The sequence below is a fragment of the Panthera uncia genome, chromosome D1 (assembly GCF_023721935.1).
Source record: "Panthera uncia isolate 11264 chromosome D1, Puncia_PCG_1.0, whole genome shotgun sequence".
NCBI lineage: Eukaryota > Metazoa > Chordata > Mammalia > Carnivora > Felidae > Panthera > Panthera uncia.
Window position 1 is genome coordinate 3,865,911 of NC_064808.1, and position 22,042 is coordinate 3,887,952.

Consider the following 22,042-nt stretch of genomic DNA (forward strand, 5'->3'; position numbering starts at 1 on the left):
TTGTGGGATTGAGCCCCACATCAGACTCCACACTGAGCATGGAGCCTGCTTAAGATTAAGATTCTCTCTCCCTGTCTCTTCTGCCCCTCTCCCCTGCTAGCACTCTTTCTCTTTCAAAATAAATAATAAAGATAAACCTTAACAATGTGTGCTACCTTCTCAACCACATGGGACTTGTTTCTTTGCCGTTGGATAATTTCTGTAAGATAAACTGCCTGAGACAAGTTCAACATGTAGTCTGGTTAGAGAATTTAAAAAAAAAAAATTTTTTTTAACATTTATTTAATTTTGAGACAGAGAGAGAGCATGAACGGGGGAGGGTCAGAGAGAGAGGGAGACACAGAATCTGAAAAAGGCTCCAGGCTCTGAGCAGTCAGCACAGAGCCCGACGCGGGGCTCGAACTGACGGACCGCGAGATCATGACCTGAGCCAAAGTTGGACGCTTAACCGACTGAGCCACCCAGGCGCCCCTCTTTTTTTTTTTTTAATGTTTGTTTATTTTCAGAGAGAGAGACAGAGAGAGAGATGGACCATGAATGAGTGTGGCAGGGGCAGAGAGAGAGGGAGACAGAGGATCCCAAGCAGGCTCCATGCTGCCAGCACAGAGCCCGACTTGGGGACTGATCTCACGAACTGAGATCGTGACCTGAGCCAAAATCAAGAGTCAGATGCTCAACCGACTGAGTCACCCAGGCTCACCTGGTTAGAAAATTCCTGATGGTGTCACAGGAATTATATTAAAATTCTTGATTTATTCAGAGTCATTGTTTTCATTTTACTGACAGTTTTTAAAATTCTGGTTTGTGTTTAAGACATTCAAGTAGGAAAGGATTGGAACAGAGTTTTCAAATTGAGCATGAGCAGTTAAGTCAGAAGTCACTCAACAGTCTATAACCCCTTGTGTGCCCATAAAGGGACAGTGGAAGGAGAGAAGGACATTGACGTTTGTTGATGCTCTGTCACTGCTGGAACAGTGCAGGCACTTGATGTGAAGCAAGCACATTTTCTGTGAAACAACTCTGCTTTGCTTTGAAAATTTTTTAAGTATTGGGTTTTTTGTTTGGTTGGGTTTTTTTTTTTTTTTTTCCAATTATAAATAGATTTGCTGTAAACATTTGGAGGGTAAATTTTTTTATGTTCATCTCATTCCCCCAAAGATAGGGAATGCTGTTGGTGATTTGAAATGTGTGGTGTGCCTCTTACCTTAGTGGTATTATCATAGGAAGTTTCCTCTTGTTTTTCTTTATAAACTTATTTGCAAATTCTTTTTTATTTTTATTTATTTTTGAGAGAGACAGAGACAACGTGAGTGGGGGCAGGGGGGTGAAGCAGAGAGAGAGACTCCCAAGCAGGCTCCACGCTGTCAGCACAGAGCCCAATGCGGGGCTCGAACTCGGGAAACTGAGATCATGACCTGAGCTGAAACCAAGAGTCAGACACTTCACCAACTGACCACGCAGGCACTGTAAACATTTTTTATTTTTGAGAAATCTCTACACACACCGTGGGCCTCGAACCACCACCCCGAGATCAAGTCATGTACTCCACCAGCTGAGCCAGCCAGGTGCCCCTAAAAAGTTTCCTCTTTAAATACAACTGTAAGTCTTTAAATATTGTCCTCTTGGAGTGCAGGTCTTTTTAAAAAAATTTTATTAACATTTATTTATTTTTGAGAGAGGGGATGGGGGGAGACAGAGCATGAGCGGGGAAGGGGCAGAGAGAGGGAGACACAGAATCTGAACCAGGCTCCAGGCTCCGAGCTGACGGCACAGAGCCCAATGCGGGGCTCGAACCCATGAACCGTGAGATCATGACCTGAGCCGAAGTCAGACTCTTAACAGACTGAGCCACCCAGGTGCCCCGTCGACCCTTTTTTTAAATCCACGGTTGATGGTAGAATCTGAAGAATCTGAATTCCTTCCCCACCTGTTGGTCCAGTGAAGCCACGTGAAGTGAATCTTCCTTTCCGGTCGACTTCAGAGTGGGTGAACCTCTCAGGGACACATACTGGCTGTCCCCGAGTGCTGCCTCAACTGCCCTTCCTTAGAGCCTGCTTGCACCGTTCTTGTTCTTGTGAGCACTCTGGAAAGTAGAGGGAGCCGAGCTTGTGCAGCCCCCTCAGGAACGCCCCGTTACGCTCAGGTGCTCTTTGTTATTCCTTTAGAAAAGGAATCGTCTTTTTTTTTTTTTTTTTTTAATGTTTTTATTTATTTTTGAGACAGAGGGAGACAGCATGAGCAGGGGAGGGGCAGAGAGAGAGGGAGACACAGAATCGGAAGCAGGCTCCAGGCTCTGAACTGTCAGCACAGAGCCCGACGCGGGGCTCGAACTCACAGACCACGAGATCGTGACCTGAGCCGAAGTGGACGCTCAACCGATTGAGCCACCCAGGTGCCCCGGGAATCTGTTTGTTTAAAAACTTGCTGTTAAAAAAGAGCCATATAAACTCTGAAGGCATGCTGATCTCAAATTAACCTTCCTTTCATCTCCCTCCCCTGAGTTTAATTTACATGTATTCTTTCGGTCACATGCAGCTTTCTCTCATTTGAAACAAATGACACAGGACTTAGGACTCTTTCTGTTCGTTATTCCCTATGTTCCCCTCTGCCATCTAACTCTTTCCCCACGAGCCCCTGTTTCAACACTTCACGTCTGTTCTCAGATCGTCAGCGGCCCATCTTGCCCTTGAGTTTTGATGACTGAAAGAGCTTTGCCCTGTGAGCGTCTGCGGCCTGTGCCCGAGTCGGTCACGCGCTTCCTGAAGCACTGGTCCCTGTTTGGTCTTTGCTTTTCCTCCCTGACCAGTTGCTCCTTTCAGTTGCCTTTGCTGCTGGGTCCTGGTCTGAGGGCGGCTCCCTGTGTCCTTAGCCTTCTTTCACCTGCACTCACCCCCCGGGTGATTGCATCTCGTCCCATTAGGGCACCGGCCAGCCTGGACCAGTACTCCAGGCCCTGAGGTCCAGCGGCCCCGTCTGGCGTCTGTCTCTCCTGGGCATCTCGAACATGACCGAAACTCAAGTCCTGCGCCCCGACCCCTGCCAAAACCTGAGCTGCCTGTAGTCTTTGCCACCTCTGTAAATTCTGTGCTTCAATTTGGAGGCCTGTTAGAGTCCCCTCTTTCCCGCAGTCTGCTTGCAGATCCTGTCTATCTGCGAACCTTCAGAAAAGATCCCAAAACCAGTGACTTCTTGCCACCCGTGCTGCCCCAGGCCACTGGTTCATTGCAGTAGCCTCTTAACCGGTGCTTTGTCTCATGTTCCCCAGTTACTACTGGCTTCATTAGATCTGCTTTTTAAAAAGCATTTATTTGTGAGCTTTCCTCCACATAGCAAGCGGCTAGTGTGGGCCTTTAAAATTGTAACTTAGACCACGTCAGTCCTGCTTTCCATCTCCCTGAGAGTCCATGCCCAAGTGTCAGCAGTTCTGGCACCCCTTCCGGTCTCCCTCCTGCCCCCTCCCTGCTCACCCCGCCGCAGCCACACTGGACTCTGTGCTGGTCCTCTGCACACCCACTGCTGCCTCCCTTTCCCACCCCCGTGTCACCTGAAACACTCCCTGCCGCTTAGAAACCGCTTGATTTTCTCCAAGGTGCTGGCATTTAATTGCTAATTTGTTACTTCCCAGCAATTTTTTCATTAGAATGTAAGCACAGATGAGGGCAGAAACCTGGTTTTGTCCTTTGCTGTATCCCCCGGGCCTGGAACCGGAATGTAATAGATGTCTAATAATTTTCCTGATTTACGCACTTGACCCTTGAACCCCCTGTGTGGTCAGAATTCCACATACAACTTTTGACTCCCCAAAAGCTTAGCTACCAACAGTCTACTGTTGACTGGAAGCCTTACCGACAAAATAAATGGTTAACGTGAGTTTTGTATATTACATGTATGATATGCTGTATTCTGCAATAAAGCTCCAGAAGGTGTGATTAAGAAAATCCTAAGAAAGAGAAAACACATTTGCAGTGCTCACTGCATTTATCGGAAAAAAGTTGACGTACAAGTGGATCCGTGTTGTTCAGGGGAATCGGAACAGAGAGGGATTTGGCATCGTTACTCCGTTTAAGGAGTGGCCTCTACTCTTTGAAATTTTTCTTTCTGCCAATTCTGGGGTAAATTTCAGGTAATTCTTACTTCTGAATATAGTGGCCAGTTGGTTCAGACACTGTCAACCAAGCCAAGTCCATGGTGGTATTTGTGAGCCAGCTGTTCCCCGGGCCAGAGAGACCGCACCCTTGCTGATGTTGGGTGTGGGGCCGCTGTGGGAGCCGTGAAAGGCTTTAGGCTTCGCTGGCCTCCCCAGGTTTCTCCACAGGCTACTACGATGTCAGCTGTGTGAGCTTTTGGGCTTCGTCTCCACCTTTAACGTGTAAGTGTTCTTTCAGCTTGTGGTCTTAGAGGAAAGATGGCACCAACGAGAAGAGTCCGCACTCAGGAGGCCAGAACAAACAAACAGCGACCTCATGATTAGTAGGGCATACGTTCATTTTGAGCTAGAAATTTATAAATGGCCCCCAAATTCTGATAGTTTCACTAGAACTGGTTTTTACGAAACAGTTCATTTGTGAGCTTAAGTAGTGTCTTTTGCCCTAATGGTAACTGCCGCCGTCTGGACAAGGGGAGCGTATGGGAGCCTCAGCTAGAATGTATCCAGGCGGGCAGTGTAGTCATACCAGTGAAGTTCAGCCATGTTCTGTGATTGACGGCGTGATACCTTAGTATCTTAAAAGTTCAAACAAAATAATATCGGTTGGCTGCGACAGAAGTGAGACTGGAGGGGCGCCTGGGGGGCTCACTCGGGACTTCGGCTCAGGTCGTGATCTCACGGTCCCCACGTCGGGCTCCGCGCTGTGTGAGGCACGCCTGAGATGCTCTCTCTCTGCCCCTCTCCTGCTCGCACACACTCTCTCTACAACAAAACAAAACAAAACTTGTAAAAAATGAGGCTTGAGGTTATGAATTTGCTTCCGTTTGGATGGATCGTTAATCCTCACCCTCAGTTCATTGGAATTACGTATAATTTCTGTGTTCCCCGCACTGGGCTGCGGTGTGCTGCTAAAATGACTTCTTGGCGAACTGTGCTTCATTCTCAGGGAAAAAAATTGGCCGATAGGTCTAATGTCCTCAGGTTAAAATTTTGGCCTGTGTTCTTTGCCCTCTCAGATGAGCTAGCGGATGAGGAAGTAGCTGAGAACAATAGTTTTCACACCGAGTTCAGTCACGGTCACCTGGAGGCTTATTAAAAGCAGGTTGCTGGATTTCACCCCAGGTTTTCTGCTTTTTATCTGAGTGAGAATCTCAGTTGGGACTTAAGCGGAGAGATTACTTACTGTTCCTTTTGTCCCTTAAATCTCTCTGAAGCCACGTCGCTCTTTTCTGTTCATGTGTAGTTCTATTTTATGTCTCATCATCGAGGCATATTAGGACTCCTGAGTCCTAAAAACACATTCTCCAGCCATTCTCCACGAGTTGTGTGTTCCGTGAGGGCATTCTCGAGATGGACTTCCTCAAGGGCCAGATGCACCTCGCCTGGTCCTGGTCCTGGTCCTGGTCCTGGTCCTGGTCCCGGTCCCGGTCCTGTCCTGGTCCTGCGAAGGCGCAGACTCCGGGCGGAGGCGGGAGGGCGGGTGGTAGGGAGGCGCGAGTGGCGGCACTCACGTCTTAAGGAGAGGACTTGAGAGGGTCAGGTTACAACTGTGGTATTTTACAGCCTAAAACATACAGAGATCGTTCCTGTTAGGCGTAGGCCACACCTTCATTTATCGATTCTTTCGTCACTTGAGGGCCTCGGATCCGGTTTGTGCTGTGCTGGAGAACGAGAAAACGAGTTCTTGGCCTCAGGAACTCGGGCAGTTAAGGAGGCAGGCAGACCATTGCAGTGTAGTGACATAAGGGTTTCCACCTAAGTTTTGTAGTAGGGATGTCCACCTGAATTTGGCGGTGAGGGTCAAGGAAGACCCTGGAGCGTGAAGAGGTTAGCCAGACGAAAAGACGGGTCAGACTGTTACAGGCACAGGCGAAGGAAGAGTGTCGTGGGCCTTGCCTTTTTTCCAGGTTTCTTTGTCTTTATGCTTCAGAAGCATACTGCTCCTAACTCCTCTGCCTTTTCTTCTGAGTACACATACAGGACATCTGGTCATCAGTAGGTCTCGTGTTCAGTCTGATAAAACGTAATCATTGAAAAATCTTCAGCTTACAACCGCTGTGTCTGTAGTTTTACCTGCCTTTCCTTTTTTTCTTTTTAATTTTTTTCGTGTTTATTTTTGAGACGGAGACCGTGCGGGTGGGGGGAGGGGCAGAGAGAGGGAGACCCAGAATCCGTAGCAGGCTCCAGGCTCCGAGCTGTCAGCACAGAGCCCGACGCGGAGCTCGAACCCACGAACGGTGAGATCGTGACCTGGGCTGAAGTCGGACGCTTCACCAGCTGAGCCACCCAGGCGCCCCGTACCTGCCTTTTCCGTTGTTCGTGCAGCGTTTTCTGGGTTTCGTGAGGCGGACAAGAAAAAGGAAAGGCTAGGCAAATGAAAGTTGAGTGCCAGTTGAATTTAAGTGGAAGAGCCAGGAGAAGAACACATTGTAGAGAACGTTTGTAAACAGCATCCTTAGTACGGATCAGACATTCTTTACCTTGTACGTAAGCGTGTGCCTCACACACGCACTTTACCACCGTGAAGTCACACGCAAGTCCTGTGACCGTGGAGGAGACCTGAGATCAGGTAAAAAAATTCAGTGTTTCGTATTTTTGTTGGGTATTGTTAAAGGCGTGACCAAGTATGCGTTTCTGGAAGTACCTCAGAATAGTTTATCATTTGTGTTGCTCTGTGCGTTCGTAAAAAAATAAGGGAAGTCGGCCTCTGGGTGGTCTAGCGAGAGACCCTCGGGCGGCAGTGCCGGGTTCTCCTGGGGATCCTGCCGCCAGCCTGATCGCGTGGCTCTGGGCACGGGCGTCAGCCTCTCTGGCGTCGGTTCCACGTGCAGATGGAAGGAACTGTACTGGGCTCTTCAGGCACCTTTAGCTCTGAACTTTTGTGTTTTTGCACTTTCTTATCCTGGAGCCTTTTTAGTCTGATTTATATTAGAGCATAATTCCATAATGAGGTGATGCCACGGGCACCCCTTTCTGTGATCTGTTACACTCTTATTTCCAAAGGGCCTTACAGATTACGAGCATCCCTCACTAGCCAAATCATTCACTTCCCAAATTCAGCTAATTAAAATTCAGATGGTGAGGGATCTCTCTATATTAGCAGATATTACAATTACTCAATTTTTGTTGCTATTGTAAAGGCAGACATTTCATGATGGGCAAGACTTTGATATTTGAGTATCGGTCCCTGAAGTACCTTGAGCATTGACTTCAAACTGACAACAGAAAGGCAGAGCTGTTGTGGACAAAGCTTGACTTAGACACCTTTTCTTAAGCTCTCCTCGTAACAGAAGAGAACATCCTTGGGATTTTCTCACACAGTTAATACACTGTTCCCAAAACATGTAATTTTTGTTAATATTTGTTTGCTTATTTTGTTTTTAAAAAAAAATTTTTTTTTAATGTTTTTATTTATTTTTGAGACAGAGAGAGAGCATGAGCAGGGAAGGGGCAGAGAGAGAGGGAGACACAGAATCTGAAGCAGACTCCAGGCTCCGAGCTGTCAGCCCAGAGCCCGACACGGGGCTCGAGCTCACAGACTGCGAGATCATGACCTGAGCCAAAGTCGAACACTCAACCGACTGAGCCACCCAGGCGCCCCTATTTGCTTATTTGGGAGAGAGAGAGAGAGTGCACAAGCAGGGGAGGGGCAGAGAGAGGGGGAGAGAGAGAGAGAGTCCTGAGTGAGTTCTGTACTGCCAGCACAGGGCCCAACGCCGGGCTTGAACTCAGGAACCGTGCGATTGTGACCTGAGCCAAAATCAAGAGCCCGATGCTTAACCGACCGAGCCACCCAGACGCCGCTACCAAAACGTGTAATTTGAGCAGATTATTAAGCAGATTATCCGCATAACAAGGTGCAAAATTATTCTCACTGGCGAGCAAGAGATAGATACTCACGAGCACTTAACTCTTTGTCGGTGGCTGTTTGCAGCACAAGCAATGAGCAAGACGAGTGAATTCCTGTCCAGAGTCTGGGCGTGCTGAATGACAGCACAGATGACACCGGATGGCTTGGGGAGCCGAGTGGTCCTTAAAGAGTGGAAACATTAGTTACTAAATTACCTTTTTTTTTTCCTCCGAAAAAGTCTTTATTATTTATTACATACAGAGGGGAGGAGTTCAGTCGTTGGCTGCCACTCTCCTCACGGCTGCCAGGACGTCGCTCAGCACCTCCCTCGTCCTTTTGGCATGGATGTGCATCCCCTCCCTTTTCTCGACGAACTTGTGGTGCGCTTGTCCTCGGAGGCGTCGGGCAGCGCATGGCGCACCTCGGGTGGCGTCCTGCACGAACTCGGGGTGTGCTTGGTGAGGGGGCCACGGCCGGGCCTTGACTTGCTCCTGTCCTTCCCTCCTGGTGGCCCTTGCTGAGCGCCCCCGCGCCACCCCCCACCCCACCCCCGCCCAACGCAGAGCCTGGGCTGCTGCTCCTCGGTGGCCCCTCGGTGGCCCCGGCAGCCCGAGACGGAATTCCTTTCAATACTTTGTACCTCTCTCAAGGGTCCGGGTGGCATGGTCTCCTACGTACTTACCTCCCGGTTCTGTTTTTCATGTTTTGTTTTGTTAGGAGAGAACGTTGGAATTATTCTCTAAGCTATCTGAAGAGAACGACTCAATGCACCTGGGTCAGGCGGTCTGTGGGCATGAAGTGGTTGGGAGAATCCAAGAACATGGTGGTGAATGGCAGGAGGAGTGGAGGCAAGTTGTCTAATGACCATCCGCAGAGCCCGGCCAAATTGCAGCCCGCGGGGAAGGAGGCCGCGAAGGCCGGCAGACACGCGGTTGAGAGGAGGTCGAGCAGATGTATGTACACGATGCAACTGTCATTTCCGTTGTCGCGCGGGGCGGTGATGCCTCGCAGCTTGTACCGTGTGTTCTATCTCTGCTGTTTCCAAAACAAGTCTTCATGTTCTCCCAGCTAACGGTGCAGGTTTTTCTTTCTTTCTTTCTTTCTTTTTCACCCTTTCAGAGTTTTGACAGTCCTTACTCTCCTCTGACGTGTACGCCTCGAGTTCGGTGCTTAATAAGATCGCTTTAATTATGCTTTTGTATCCATAACTCGAAGTTCTGTTTTGTAGCGTGGATGTCTGAATGGCTGACCTGCTCTATAAACTGTATTAAAGTGCTGCTGCTGAATTTCTTTGAAGTTCAAACTGTATTTTTATGTTTGATGTAAGTATAAGTATGTATCTCTTTGAAAACTGAGACGTGTGAATAATAAATTCAACTCTCATTTACAGGGGAAACGGAATTTAGGGCAGCGTCACAAATTGTCGCCGCTCCTTCCGTTTCTGGAGGGCGGACAGTGGTGTGTCCCGACATCAGAGCACCGTTGATGACGCGTGACTTCTCACCTTGCTCCTCCTTGGTGAGGGTGGGGCTGCTTGTGGAGAGTTCAAGAAATAGTTCTTTTAAGAGCAGGACAGTGCCCCGGGATGCGTGTGAGCCTTAGGTAGGCAGCTGCCTTGGGTGAAGATCCCCGGTGGCGCACGGCCGCGTGAGGGAGGACGGCTTTTTCCGTTCTTGTTTTTCCTGAGGTTAATTTAGCCCCTCCGGAACATCCTTCGTTTGCGTTGGAATTGGCCCGCTCTGAGTAGGGTTGGCTCTGCCTGGCATTTGGAACGGTTTCAGGTAGATTGCACCAGTCCTGACTGATTACCCTCATACCTGTTAGAGGTATATGCAGGTTACGGGGCCCAGGCTGCCCTTAGCCTCTCCGTGTCAGAGCAGGTCACTGTGTCTGTAGTACACAAGGCAGAAATCCCTGCTTGGGGTAGGAGGGAGAGATCCCAGGACTGGATAGATTTCTCCTATTCGTGGACACCCGCCCACCCTGTAGCACGTGACGGGAACCGAAAGGAATTGAGAAACGTAGCGACTATAGCAGGGGTATTGGTTCCGGGTGGTAAATTAGGCGACTTTTTTTGGTCGGTTTTTAATTTCTCCAAACTGCTGTTGGCCGCCTTTTTGGGCATCCCAGAGCAAAAAGGTCTGACAGTTGTTGGAGGTACGTGATAATTTAGACAAACGATCGTTAGATGGGCTACGCTTTGCCGTGTGTAGACAGATTTAGAGGACAGGCTGGAAAAACCCAGAGAGTTGAAGACGGACAGCATCGTATTGAGTGTCATTGGACAAGAATGATACAAAAAGAGAGCCAGTGATGAAGCAAAACAAAGCAATGTTCCATCTTAGGTAAACCTCAGTGATTTCACCTGACAGAGCCACAAAATACACAAAGCAGACGCTGACGGCGTTGAAGGGAGAAACAGACAATTCAGTGATTTGGAGACTTCAGTTCCCCACTTTGAATAATGAATAGAACAGCGAGGCAGAGGATGAACGGGGAAAGACTTAGCCACTACCCTAAACCAGTGCTTCCTGACAGACGTCTGTAGAACACTCCACCCACCAACAACGCACGTTCTTCTCCGGTGCACGTGGCACGTTCTTCAGGATGGGCCATAGGCTAGGCCACGCAACAGGTCTCAACAAACCTGAAAGGATTGGAGCCATACATCGTATGTCTCTGACCGCAGTGGAGTAAAATTAGAAGTGAATAATGGAAATTTGAGAGGATCACAACAGTTGACTCCTTGAAAAGATCGACAAAATCGGCAAACCTCTATCCAAGACCAATCGAGAGAAAGAGCAGAGTCAAGAATGGAGGAGGGGACATTACTGCTGCATTACAGAAATAAAAAAGGTTATAATGGACTACTCTGAGCACTTGGATGCCAACAAATTTGGTAACTTAAATGAACAAATTCCTAGAAAGTCACGAACTACCAAAATGGATTCAAGAAGAAATACAAAAATCCAGATAAGCCTGTAGCACGTAAAGAGGTTGAATCAGTAATTTTTAAAACACACTACTAAGAAAGTCTCGGGCCTGGATGGCTTTGTTGGTGAATACCGGCAGATATCTGAAGAGGAATCAACGCCAGTTCTTTGCAGACTGTTCCAAAAAGTAGAAGGAAAGGGAGCACTTCCTCATGCAGTAAGACCAGTATTAACTCTGCTACCAAAACCAAAGACCTCGCAAGAAAAAATACCCTAAAAAGTACAATATCTCTATTAAAGCAGGGACACAAAATCCTCAACGAGATACTAACAAACCAAATCCAGCAACAAGTGAGAATGATTCTGTCGCATAAGCAGGTGGGATTTATCCCAGGAATGCAAAGTTGGCTTAATACCTGAAAATGAATGCTCCCACTTCAGTAGCATGATGGACAAAACCCGTATGATCATTCCAATAGATGCAGAAAAAGCATTTGACAGAATTCAGCACCCTTTCAGGGTAAAAGCACTCAACAGAGTAAGAACGGAAGGAAGTTCTTCAACCTGATAAAGGACATCTACAGAAACCCACAGCTCACGTCCTACTTAATATTGAAAGACCAGTAAATGCTTTTCCCCTAAGATCAGCAACAAGACGAGTATCTTTTCTCACCGCTTCTGTTCACTATTGTGCTAGAGGTTCTAACCACAGCATTTAGGCAAGAAAATGAACTAAAAGGCATTCAGGTTGGAAAAGAAGTAAAAACCATCTCTCTTTGCAGATGACGTGATTGAGGAATCCACTAAAAAACATTAGAGCTTGGGGCCCCTGGGTGGCTCAGTCACTTAGGCGGCCGACTTCAGCTCAGGTTATGATTTCACTGTCTGTAAGTTCGAGCCCTGTGTCAGGCTCTGTGCTGACGGCTCAGAGCCTGGTGCCTGCTTTGGATTCTGTGTCTCCGTCTCTCTCTGCCCCTCCCCTGCTCATGCGCTTGCGCGCGCGCTCTCTCTCTCTCTCTCTCTGTCTCAAAAATAAATAAAAACATTAAAAACAAACAAAAAACATTAGAGCTTATAAATGAGCTCAGCAGTATAGATCAGCACGCAAACTATAAAACTTACAGTTTGAAAACTGCAAGACGTTATTGAAAGAAATTAAAGAAGACCTAAATAAATGGAAAGACATCCCATGTTCATTGATTAGAAGACTTAATATTGTTATGATGGCAGTACTCCCCAAATGATCTACAGATCTACAGGGATCTGTAGGGATCTACAGGGAGTGAACTCAGTCCCTATCAAAATCTCAATTGGCTTCTTTGCAGAAATTGACAAACGGATCCTAAAATTCTTGTGGAAATTCAAGGAACCCAGAGCAGCGAAAACAGTGTTGAGAAGGAACAGAGATGGCACACTCACACTTCTCAGTTTCAAAACTTACTACCAAGCTGCAGTGTTGTATTTGGCTAGACACCTATCCATGGAATAGAATCAAGAGTCTGGAAATAAGCCTTCATGTCTGTAGTTGATTGATTTTTGACAAGCATGCAAAGAAAATTAAGTGGGGAAAGAATAGTCTTTTAATGAATGGTGCTGGGAAAACTGGATATCCACATGCAAAAGAATGAAGTTGGACCCTACCTCACGGTATGTGTGAAAAATTAACTCAAAATGGATCAAAGGACCTTAATTATAAAATCCCTGGAAGAAAACAAAAGCATACATCTTCATGACTTTGGATCAGGCAGAGGTTTCTTAGATAGGACACTGGAAGCACAAGGAACAAAAGAAAAAAGGTAAATTGAAATTCATCAGTGTTAACAAACTTTTGTGCTTTAAGGGATTAACATCAAGAACATGAAAAGACACTCACAGAAGGGGGAAAAACATTTTAAAATCACATATCCGTCTGATAAAGGACTAGTATCTAGAATATATAAAGAACTGTTACAAGTCAGCAGTAAAAGACACTCCAATTTCTTTCTTTCTCTTTCTCCCTGCCTCCCGCTTTCTTTCTTTCCCTTCCTTCCTTCCTTCCTTTATGAGGGAGAGAGAGTGTGTGCACAGGGAAGGGGCAGAGAGAGAGAGAGGGAGACAGAATCTCAAGCAGGCTCCACGCTGCCAGCGTAAAGCCTGATGTGGGGCTTGAACTCACAAATCGCGAGATCATGACCTGAGCTGAAGTTGGATTCTTGACTGACTGAGTCACCCAGGCGCCCCACAAACTCCAATTTAAAACGAGCAAGGGAATCTGAATAGACAGACATTTCTCCAAAGACCCACAAATGGCCAGTACATGAAAAGATGCTTGAAATCATTAGTCATCCGGGAAATGCAAGTCAAAACCACAAGGTACCACTTTACAGCTGTTAGAATGTGTCAAACTAAAAGGACACATGGGGTGCCTGGATGGCTCAGTTAGTTAAGCATCTCACTCTTGATCTCAGCTCAGGTATTGATCTCAGAGTAGTGAGTTCAAGCCCTGCATTGGGCTCCACGCTGAGCATGAAGCCTAGTTAAAAAAAAAAAAAAAAATTTTATTTATTTTTGAGAGACAGAGATAGAGCATGAGTGGGGGAGGGGCAGAGAGAGAGGGACACATAGAATCAGAAGCAGGCTCCAGGCTCTGAGCTGTCAGAGCCCGATGTGGGGCTCGAACCTAGGAACCGTGAGATCATGACCTGAGCCGAAGTTGGACGCTTAACCGACTGAGCCACCCAGGCGCCCCTGAACTGTGCGCTTTAAATGGGTGAATTGTATGGTATGTGAATTACATTTCAATAAAGAAGAAACATGACGACTTTGATAGCTTTTACATACCTACATGCAAATGAATAACTTGATTACAAAACATATGCCTACCTACCTTTTGATAGGGCCTTAACATGTTGTGTTTAATTTGCTTTTTGAAAGAGTGTGGAAAAGAAAGTTATACCTTGCACTGTCTTTCATTCTTCCACATCTTAATTTTGAGAGGCTTCAAGTTACACTATTGGCATAATTACATTCCTGAAAAGGTTGTCTGTGACACGCATGTCAGGCTTAAATCAGCACGGATGAAACTTCACCCATTTAAGTTTGGCTTTCCTTTGCTCTCTTTATAAACACCATCATTAAACCTCATCACTTCGCTTATGTATTTCCGGCATTTCTCTATTTTTATCCATTCATTCAAAATCTGTTTTAGACAGGTTGGAAATAGGCCTGTCATTCTCTCTCTCCCCCTTTCCCCACTTCTGCTTCCTGACTCTGTAGTCACAGGCAAGTCTCTTCTCCTGTGGGCCTCAGCTACCAGGTGGGGAGTGAGGGTCACCTGCCCAAGAGGAGGATGGCGGAGTTCACCCCTCGGGGGCCCCCTCTTCGTACTTGATGTCCGTCCTGGCACTTCCTGCAGAGACTTTCTTGTGTTCTTGTCTCCTGTGTCCCCCGGCCCTGTCCGCAGTGGCACTTGATGCTGTCTTTTGCCACGGTGGTGAGCGTCCACTCATCCCGTTTTTCGTCTTCCTTGATGGGACGGGGAAGGCATTTATTTGAGCCCAAGATTCTCACGACTACACAGACCCTGTTCTTGGGAACCCTGGTAATCTTATCCGCTAAGCAAAACGCTCTCGGTCATTCGCTGTGTTTGGCTTTCTGTCTGTGCAAAACGTACTCCGTTCTTAATGGCTGACTTGAGAAGGCAACGAAACTAAAGGTTTTAAAGGTAGATTTAAGTGGTTTTCCCTTTGAGTTACTTTCCTTTCTCTTTCTCCTCACAGGTAATGGTAATTCGGGGTTCGAAGGCCAGAGTCGATATGTGCCGTCTTCTGGAATGTCTGCCAAGGAGCTCTGTGAGAACGATGACCTGGCGACCAGTCTGGTTCTTGACCCCTATCTAGGTTTTCAAACACACAAAATGAACACCAGGTAATTGTAAGTCTGTATCCTGAAGTGGAGCGGATGATGATGTTGAGTTTAAGAAAATAGATGCTAATTTTACTTTTAGTCAGAATTTAAGATGACATCAAAGGAAAGGTCTTTGCTGTAGAAGATTTTGTATTTGAGGCAAGAAAAGCAACAAAAGCTTCCAGGAGTCTTGTCAGTTTTAATTCTGTGTTCTTATTTTATCTCAGGCTGTTCCTATGAAAATATGAAGCTGGGGGAGCATCTCCTAGTCTATTTTCAATGTTGTGATAATTAAGCTGAAAGAAAAATCTTAGAAGCATCCTGTGAAGCCTTGAAAATACAATAATTTTTTTTTCTACATAAAGTAGGTTACATCAGGGGTTTTTTCATGATTTTATTACAGAGTTTTCTTCTAACTAATTGCAACCGTATATAGGGAATGTATTACCGTCACGTTTAATCTTTGAGATTCACCTCGTCACTGGAATGAAGAGAATGTTAAAGACCTGCATCTGTCTGTTCAGTCTGCAGATAAGAAAACAGACATGGAGGTGCTTTATTGAGGATCACATGCCATCTGTATAAAATATTAACACTGCTTTTGAAGTCTGTTATCCTTTAAATTTTTTAATTCATGGGGTGCCTGGGTGCCTCAGTTGGTTAAGCGTCCGACTTCAGCTGAGGTCATGATCTCACGGCTTGTGAGTTCGAGCCCCGCGTCGGGCTCTATGCTGATAGCTCGGAGCCTGGAGCCTACTTCAGATTCTGTCTCTCGCTCGCTCGCTCGCTCGCTCTCTGCCTGCCCTTCCCCTGCTCACATTGTCTCTGTCTCTCTCTGTCTAAAAAAAAAATTTTTTTTAATTTTGTAATTCATGTTTTCTTAAGCATCTCTCCCCTGAAAATGGCCCTTAGATACTTTCACGATTGCCACCAAACACTAACTCGGAACTTTACAACTTTCCCTCTTAACATGAGTGGCAGAGGGCTTTCAAGTCTGGTGAGGTTGAGAATGTATAGAGCCAGTTCTAGGCCACTGATCCCTCCTACCTTCCTGATACTTGCAGTGGTGGCTTGTAGCTCCAGGGCCAGTGACAACCCCAGAGCAACTTGATCACCAGGTGACTAGTCGCCAGTAGTTGGGGAGGGAGGAATTGGTGAATAAAGGTGATTAGAGGAAACTCTTGTGCCATTTTCCCCCTTTTAATTCTGTCCGTTGCTAAGATGAAAACAAAAGACTGTATGATTCGTTTATTAATTATTTTCTAGATCCAGAAAGAAGTAATTTGGATAAAAATGAGCCTTTGGTATTTTCATGATTCCTGTTACCATAGATCTTTCCTTGCTAAAATGAAGTGACAAGTTGGAGTGGACTTGAGAACGTATTTAAATAGCTCCCTGACCTGAGAGGGGCAGATGCCTAAATTTTGTAAGTAGACAGGTGGATAGCTGTTGGCTGGGAAATCAGCAGTACTGGATGCCCTAATAGCCAAATAAAATCTGGTTTGCATTATTTTTTTCTTAAATTATTTTCTCAAGGAATGTTTTTAAAGTCTGGTTTTTTTAGTAATCTCTATACCCAACGTGGGGCTCATACTCACAACCCCAAGATAAAGAGTCGCACGTTCTTCCGGCTGAGCCAGCCGGGCTCCCCTGGTTTGCGTTGTTTTCAGTCCATTTCCCTTCTTTTCCCCAGCGAGGCCACTGGTGCTTCTCCTAGAAGGTCCTGGTAATAGTTAAGAAATATGAATCGCTTTCACATAACAGTCTTAGAGAGGGTCAGGCTATTACTGCAAAGGCCCGTAATTATGACCTGGAGTCATCAAGGAAGAGAAAAAAGAGCTAGGTAGGTCACGTTCACTGTGCCCTGTATACTGAACTGTGGAAGCACATAAACCATCATGGAAAGACTGCATCAGAATAACAGAAGGGTCATTGGTTTAGGAAGGAACTCCCTATAGTCAATTCCCCGTCCTCCCGCCGTCCTTTGCTCCAGAAGATGAGCAGTTTACCTGTTACTGGCTTCTACGATAGGAAGTTACTCCTATTTTTTAATAAAAGTCCTGACAACTGTTTCCTATAATTAGTTTTACATATGAGTCACTTGGGGAGTCTTGTGAAGATGCAGGTTCTGATTCAGTAGCTGTGGGCTGGGGCCTGAGATGCTCCATTTCTAACAAGCTCCTGACTGTACTTGGAATAGCGAGGTCCTAGGCCATCTGGCCTCCCGAACTTTGTTTTGATGTGATGACTACATAAAAGGGCCTTATCAGGGGGCGCCAGGTGGGGCTCGGTCAGTTAAGGGTCCGACCCTTGATTTCGGCTCAGGTCGTCATCTTGCAGTTTGTGAGTTTAAGCCCGCCTCAGGCTCTGTGCTAACGGTGCACAGCCTGCTTGGGGTTCTCCCTCTCTCCCTCTCTGCTTGCCCCTCCCCAGCTAGTGCTTTGTCTCTCTCTCAAGATAAATAAACTTCCTTATCAGTAGTTTCCTAGGCTCATTTAAAAACGTGCAGTCCTAAAATGTAAAATTTAGCGTTTACCCCACAAATATTATTAAAACCCAAGACATTACTGTATCCGAGCATCCCTGAATTAAAATACAGGATCTAAAATTAAAAGTGGTTAGGGGTGCCTGGGTGGCCCAGTCGATTAATTGTCCAACTCTTGATTTTGGCTCAGGTCATGATCTCACGGTTTGTGAGTTTGATCCCCGCATCGGGCTCTTTCAGCACAGAGCCCGCTTGGGATTGTATCTCCCAGTTTCTCTCTGGTGGACTCTCTCTCTGCCCCTCCCCCACCCCAAAACAAATAAATAAATACACTTTTAAAAAAGGAGGGGCGCCTGGGTGGCTAAGTTGGTTAAGCGTCCAGCTTCGGCTCAGGTCATGATCTCAGGTTTCATGAATTTTGAGCAGTTTGTGAGTTCAAGCCCCGCATCGGGCTCTGTGTTGTCAGCTCAGAGCCCGGAGCCTGCTTTGGATTCTGTGTCTCCCTCTCTGTCTGCCCCACCTCCGCTTGTGCTCTGTCTCTCAAAACTGAATAAACGTTAAAAAAAATTTTTTTTTAATCTATTTATATATTTAGGGGCACCTGGGTGGCTCAGTTGGTGAGTGCCCGACTTCAGCTCAGGTCATGATCTCACAGTTCATGGCTTCGAGCCCTCGATCAGGCTCTGTGCTGACAGCTCAGAGCCTGGAGCCTGCTTTGGATTCTGTCTCCCTCTCTCTCTGCCCCTCCCCTGCTCGCTCACTCGCTCTCTCCCATTCTCTCTCTCCCTCTCTCTCTCTCTCTCTCTCTCTCTGAAAAATAAATGTTAAAAAATTTATATATATATATATATACACGTATGTGTATATATATGTATTTATAAAACTGGTTAAGCCACGTTAAACATTCAGAAGAAAACATTTATTTGTGTTTTCTGCTACAACATTTAATTCTACCCCTAGAGTTTCTGGAGTAGCCATTGGTGATGTAGAGAGAGAGTCTGGTGCGCCCTGGTTAGAGCAGGTCAGCCGACAGCAGCACTGGCACCTTGGGCCGGCGTGGCCGAGCCGGGACGTTGCTGTGTCCCCGGGCACCTTGCACCAGAGGCGTTCTTTTCAAAGGTATTTTAACGGATTCTTTTGTAAGCTGACATTTGGGAAGAACGCAGAAGTTTCATTAATGAAGCTTGTTAATCTGAGTGAAAGGCACACGTTTTCATTTAATCTTAGTCACTTACTTGAAAATAAGACTGTCTTTTCTGTTCTTCATCTTTTGAGCAAGAATTTGTCAGAATGTTGACTTAATGTCATTCCCAAAGATACCATTTTATAGAAAATAAGGGAACTCTGTAGTGCCGTATTAGAATAATCGCAAATATTCCTTATAAATTGTTAGTTTATGGACTTCTCTTTCTGTGAGGTGTGAAAGATGTGACCGGAAGATACGACAGCTTGGATTCTCACCGTCCCAGCTGTCTGTGTATCCCTTGTGTGAGGGATCTTTTCGTTGCCCTGTTGGTACATCTGTAATTTGATTGTCAAATTTTTAAGTTTCTCTGTTTTATGCCTTCTTCCCTCCCTCTGCTTCTTTCAGCATGCCATCAGAAACGGTGTTCGGATACGGTAGATATTTAACGATTTAAGAATTTCCTTAGCTGGCTCTATTCCGAATGCTTATGTTTAAATCTTGATATGTCCCTCCATTTATGCACAAGTGAGTCAGAGTTGCAGCCGGAATATCTGGAAATGGTACAAACAAAATAGAAATTTCAGTTTACTGGGAAGTACTTCGATTTGAGTGACTCTTGTCAATTATGAAAATTAAGTTCTTCCCTCTAACCAGAGAATGGAGTTGTTAGTCATGCCTCTGATTTTTTTTAAAAACAAGCGGAGATCTTGTACGAGTGCTGTTGTACAGCAGGGGGGATGCTTTCTGTCACGGCCCCTTGTTTTAGGCTGCGTGACCCAGAGATCTCAGTCTCCTGAGGCGTTGGGGAGACTCACTGGACGTTGGGCTGAGCAGGAGAGAACGTGACAAATGGGAAGAGTCCTCGTGGGACTTTTGGAACTTTTCTCTGTTATTTGGTCCAAGCTGTACTTCGGCCAGTGCTGTAACTGTCGAATTTTAATTTGGTTGTTTACGTATTATGTTTCGTGTCCACTGTTGGATGCGAACTAGAAATCAGTCACCCTAAATCTCACTGTAAAGTCAAGTGCTTGACTAGAAAGCGTAATGAAACTTCTAGACCTTCTAACTTAATATGATCAAGGGGCAAATGATGTGTGGGAAGGAAAGAATCTCAACATCTCGGCTTTTGTTACTATACTGAGTCTGCCCGTGGTGTCACAATCTTCTCGAGTGTCACAGCGTTTTAAGGACTTCTGCAACAACTGCTATTGTAAGTCTGTTTAGAAATGACAAGTACAAATTATTCAAATAGTTTTTTATTGTTGTTGTTTGTTTTTGCATTTATATAGCGCCTTTCCTTCGAGGAGCTCAAGGCATTTTTCAAAATCTGACAGTTTTCCTCACAACAACCCTGTGAGGTAGGTAGAGTGCATTACAAACAATAATAAGATACCAACTAACCTGTTTCGGCCTTTATGATGTTCTTTTATGTTACGTAATTGGAGGTGTCAGCATAAACACGACTTTTAGAACGTTTTGCAAACCTTTTCAAATAGCTTGGTCTTAGTAACAGCTATATTTAAAGAACCACTCGTACTCCATAACAGGGTAATTTTGTAAGAGAAAGCATTCATCAAAAGATCAGGAGTCACTCCCTGGGATTAGCTGAGCACTGCCGGTAGGACTCAGCCGGGGATGTCTCTGGTGGTGGTCGACTCTCAGGTCAAGAAGGAGCGAAGAGCTGTGGTTCTAGCATGATTCCTCGGCACCTGCCAACTGTCCGTGTGCAGTTAAACTTTCCGAGAGGGGGAAATGTGTTCACGATGTTGCCTCGCGGTCTTCTTATTTGATATCTTAAATATTTGAGCGTTTTCTCTCTCTTCCTCTCTCCTTCCCTTGCTCCCTTTTTTCTGTCCCCCTCCTCTTCCCCTCCCTCCAGTCAGCTCTTGGTTGTACTTGCTCATGGAAGGGCACAGTAGCACAGCTCACACACATCTGCAGCTTTTCCTTCCCTGGTCACTTGGGTTTGGAAACAGAAAAACCAAATAGCAAGAAAACCTGGGAAGTCAGTCTCTGGAAAGAGTGGGGAACAGGTGTGTGGGAGTGTGAATTCATGTTTCTTTCTGCCCTTTGTGATAAAAATGATTTAAATGACATATTTTTGTATTTCACGTACCAGCCACTGATCAGAGGTGTGGGAAGAGAGAAATAAATGTTTGGTTTATTTAAAGTTGTCAAGTTTGTATGAAGAGGGGGAGGAAGGACGGACCGATTGGGAAATGCCAAACACCTGTCTCTTGCCTCCCCTGCCATGCCATTTGCCGTCCCCCGTCCCCCGTCCCCCGTCCCCTGTCCCCCGTCCCCCAGATACTAAATTCAAAAGTATATATTTGTGTCCGGCCCTTTCACTGTCTCCGGCTGGGCTCCGTGCTGTGCTCCGTGGCGAACGCAAGTCAAATCCTATTCTGATCGTGAAACGCCACCAGGGGGGCCCCCGGAGCTCCCGTGAGCGAGTAGGACTGGGTAACGGTAGTCCCTCTGTTAACGGCCCTCACTGGACCTGGTTTTTCTCATTTATGGAACAAGAGGGTTGCTTTAGAGAACCTAAATTCCCCTTTAGCCTTGAGAACCGTGGTGTGAGTGAGGATAGCTTTGTACAGTTCGTATGGGAGGTCTAGAATGACCGTGGGTCAGGAGGGGACCGAGGGAATTTTCCTACTCCGTAATACAGACCCAGGTCATTGCTTTCAAGGGTCTTGAGTGCCTTTTGCTCTGGCCCTACTAGTTGTGACAGTCTTATGTGATTAAGTAATTTTTATCTTCCTGTGGTATCTGTCATGATGGGATTTGACTTGAACTGTCAGCCAGGTGATTTGGATGTACTTCTGTAGGATTCTCAAAAACGACTGTCTCGTCCCCTTCCTGTCTGCACCCAGAACCATCTCCTCCTCCTTTGCCTCAGTGTCATTTCACGCCTTCTAGCAGCCAACCGAGACAGAGTTTGACAGTAAATTACATTTTAAGTGAAATGGAGGTTCTTGCTGGTGAGTAGCACGAGGGACGGTTTTGGGGGTTTTGTTTGTGTTTGAGGCAATAGAAGGCAGGAGAGCAGAAACGAAAGTCAGCACAGGAAACATAGAAGGCAGACCATTAGTCAGTCAAGAGTTGATTACTTAGTGTTGGTTTCAGCATATAAATGGTTTGGCATCATGAACAAAACTAAGGCTAGCTGGCAGGCAGTTTCGGGTAGGGAGGGACATGCCTCAGGAGGTGGAGGGCACACAGAAAGCCTGTCAGGAGGAGCCAGTGTCCGTTCCAGGTCCGTAACCTGTTTTTCTGACAGGTGCTTAGGAGCTTTAGGTGAATTCAGCCCTGACTTTGGTTTGCTCTCGAACGCATCGAGCCGTGTGATTATTTGAGAACAGAGCGTCCCCGTTGGTCAGTTCCACGGGAACCCGGAGATCGCTGGGCCCTTCCGGGGTCTCGTAGCCTGGCCGCTTGACACCCTGGACTGCTCGTCGTGCTCTGAGTGAGCTGCTGCTTTTCTGCTTCCCGCCGTGTCGCATTCTGTGTTGCCTGCAGGGGTGTGCCTCAGCCGGCAGCTGCTTGCTCGTCT

The 22,042-nt window shown here is 46.4% G+C and overlaps 1 protein-coding gene across 5 annotated transcripts in view; it reads left to right on the plus strand.

Annotated features, from left to right (window-relative positions):
- Positions 1-22,042, plus strand: part of KMT5B (lysine methyltransferase 5B) — a 56,288-nt gene that overhangs the window by 13,558 nt on the left and 20,688 nt on the right. For 3 of the 5 annotated variants that reach the window (XM_049642003.1, XM_049641995.1, XM_049642030.1), the window contains exons 2-4: positions 8,715-8,950; positions 14,689-14,836; positions 19,776-19,844. In XM_049642003.1, the coding sequence (XP_049497960.1) occupies positions 8,791-8,950; positions 14,689-14,836; positions 19,776-19,844 (377 nt within the window). In that variant the 5' untranslated portion in view covers positions 8,715-8,790. The remainder of the gene's footprint in view (positions 1-8,714; positions 8,951-14,688; positions 14,837-19,775; positions 19,845-22,042) is intronic. The other 2 variants (XM_049642018.1, XM_049642010.1) reach the window with 2 other exon arrangements.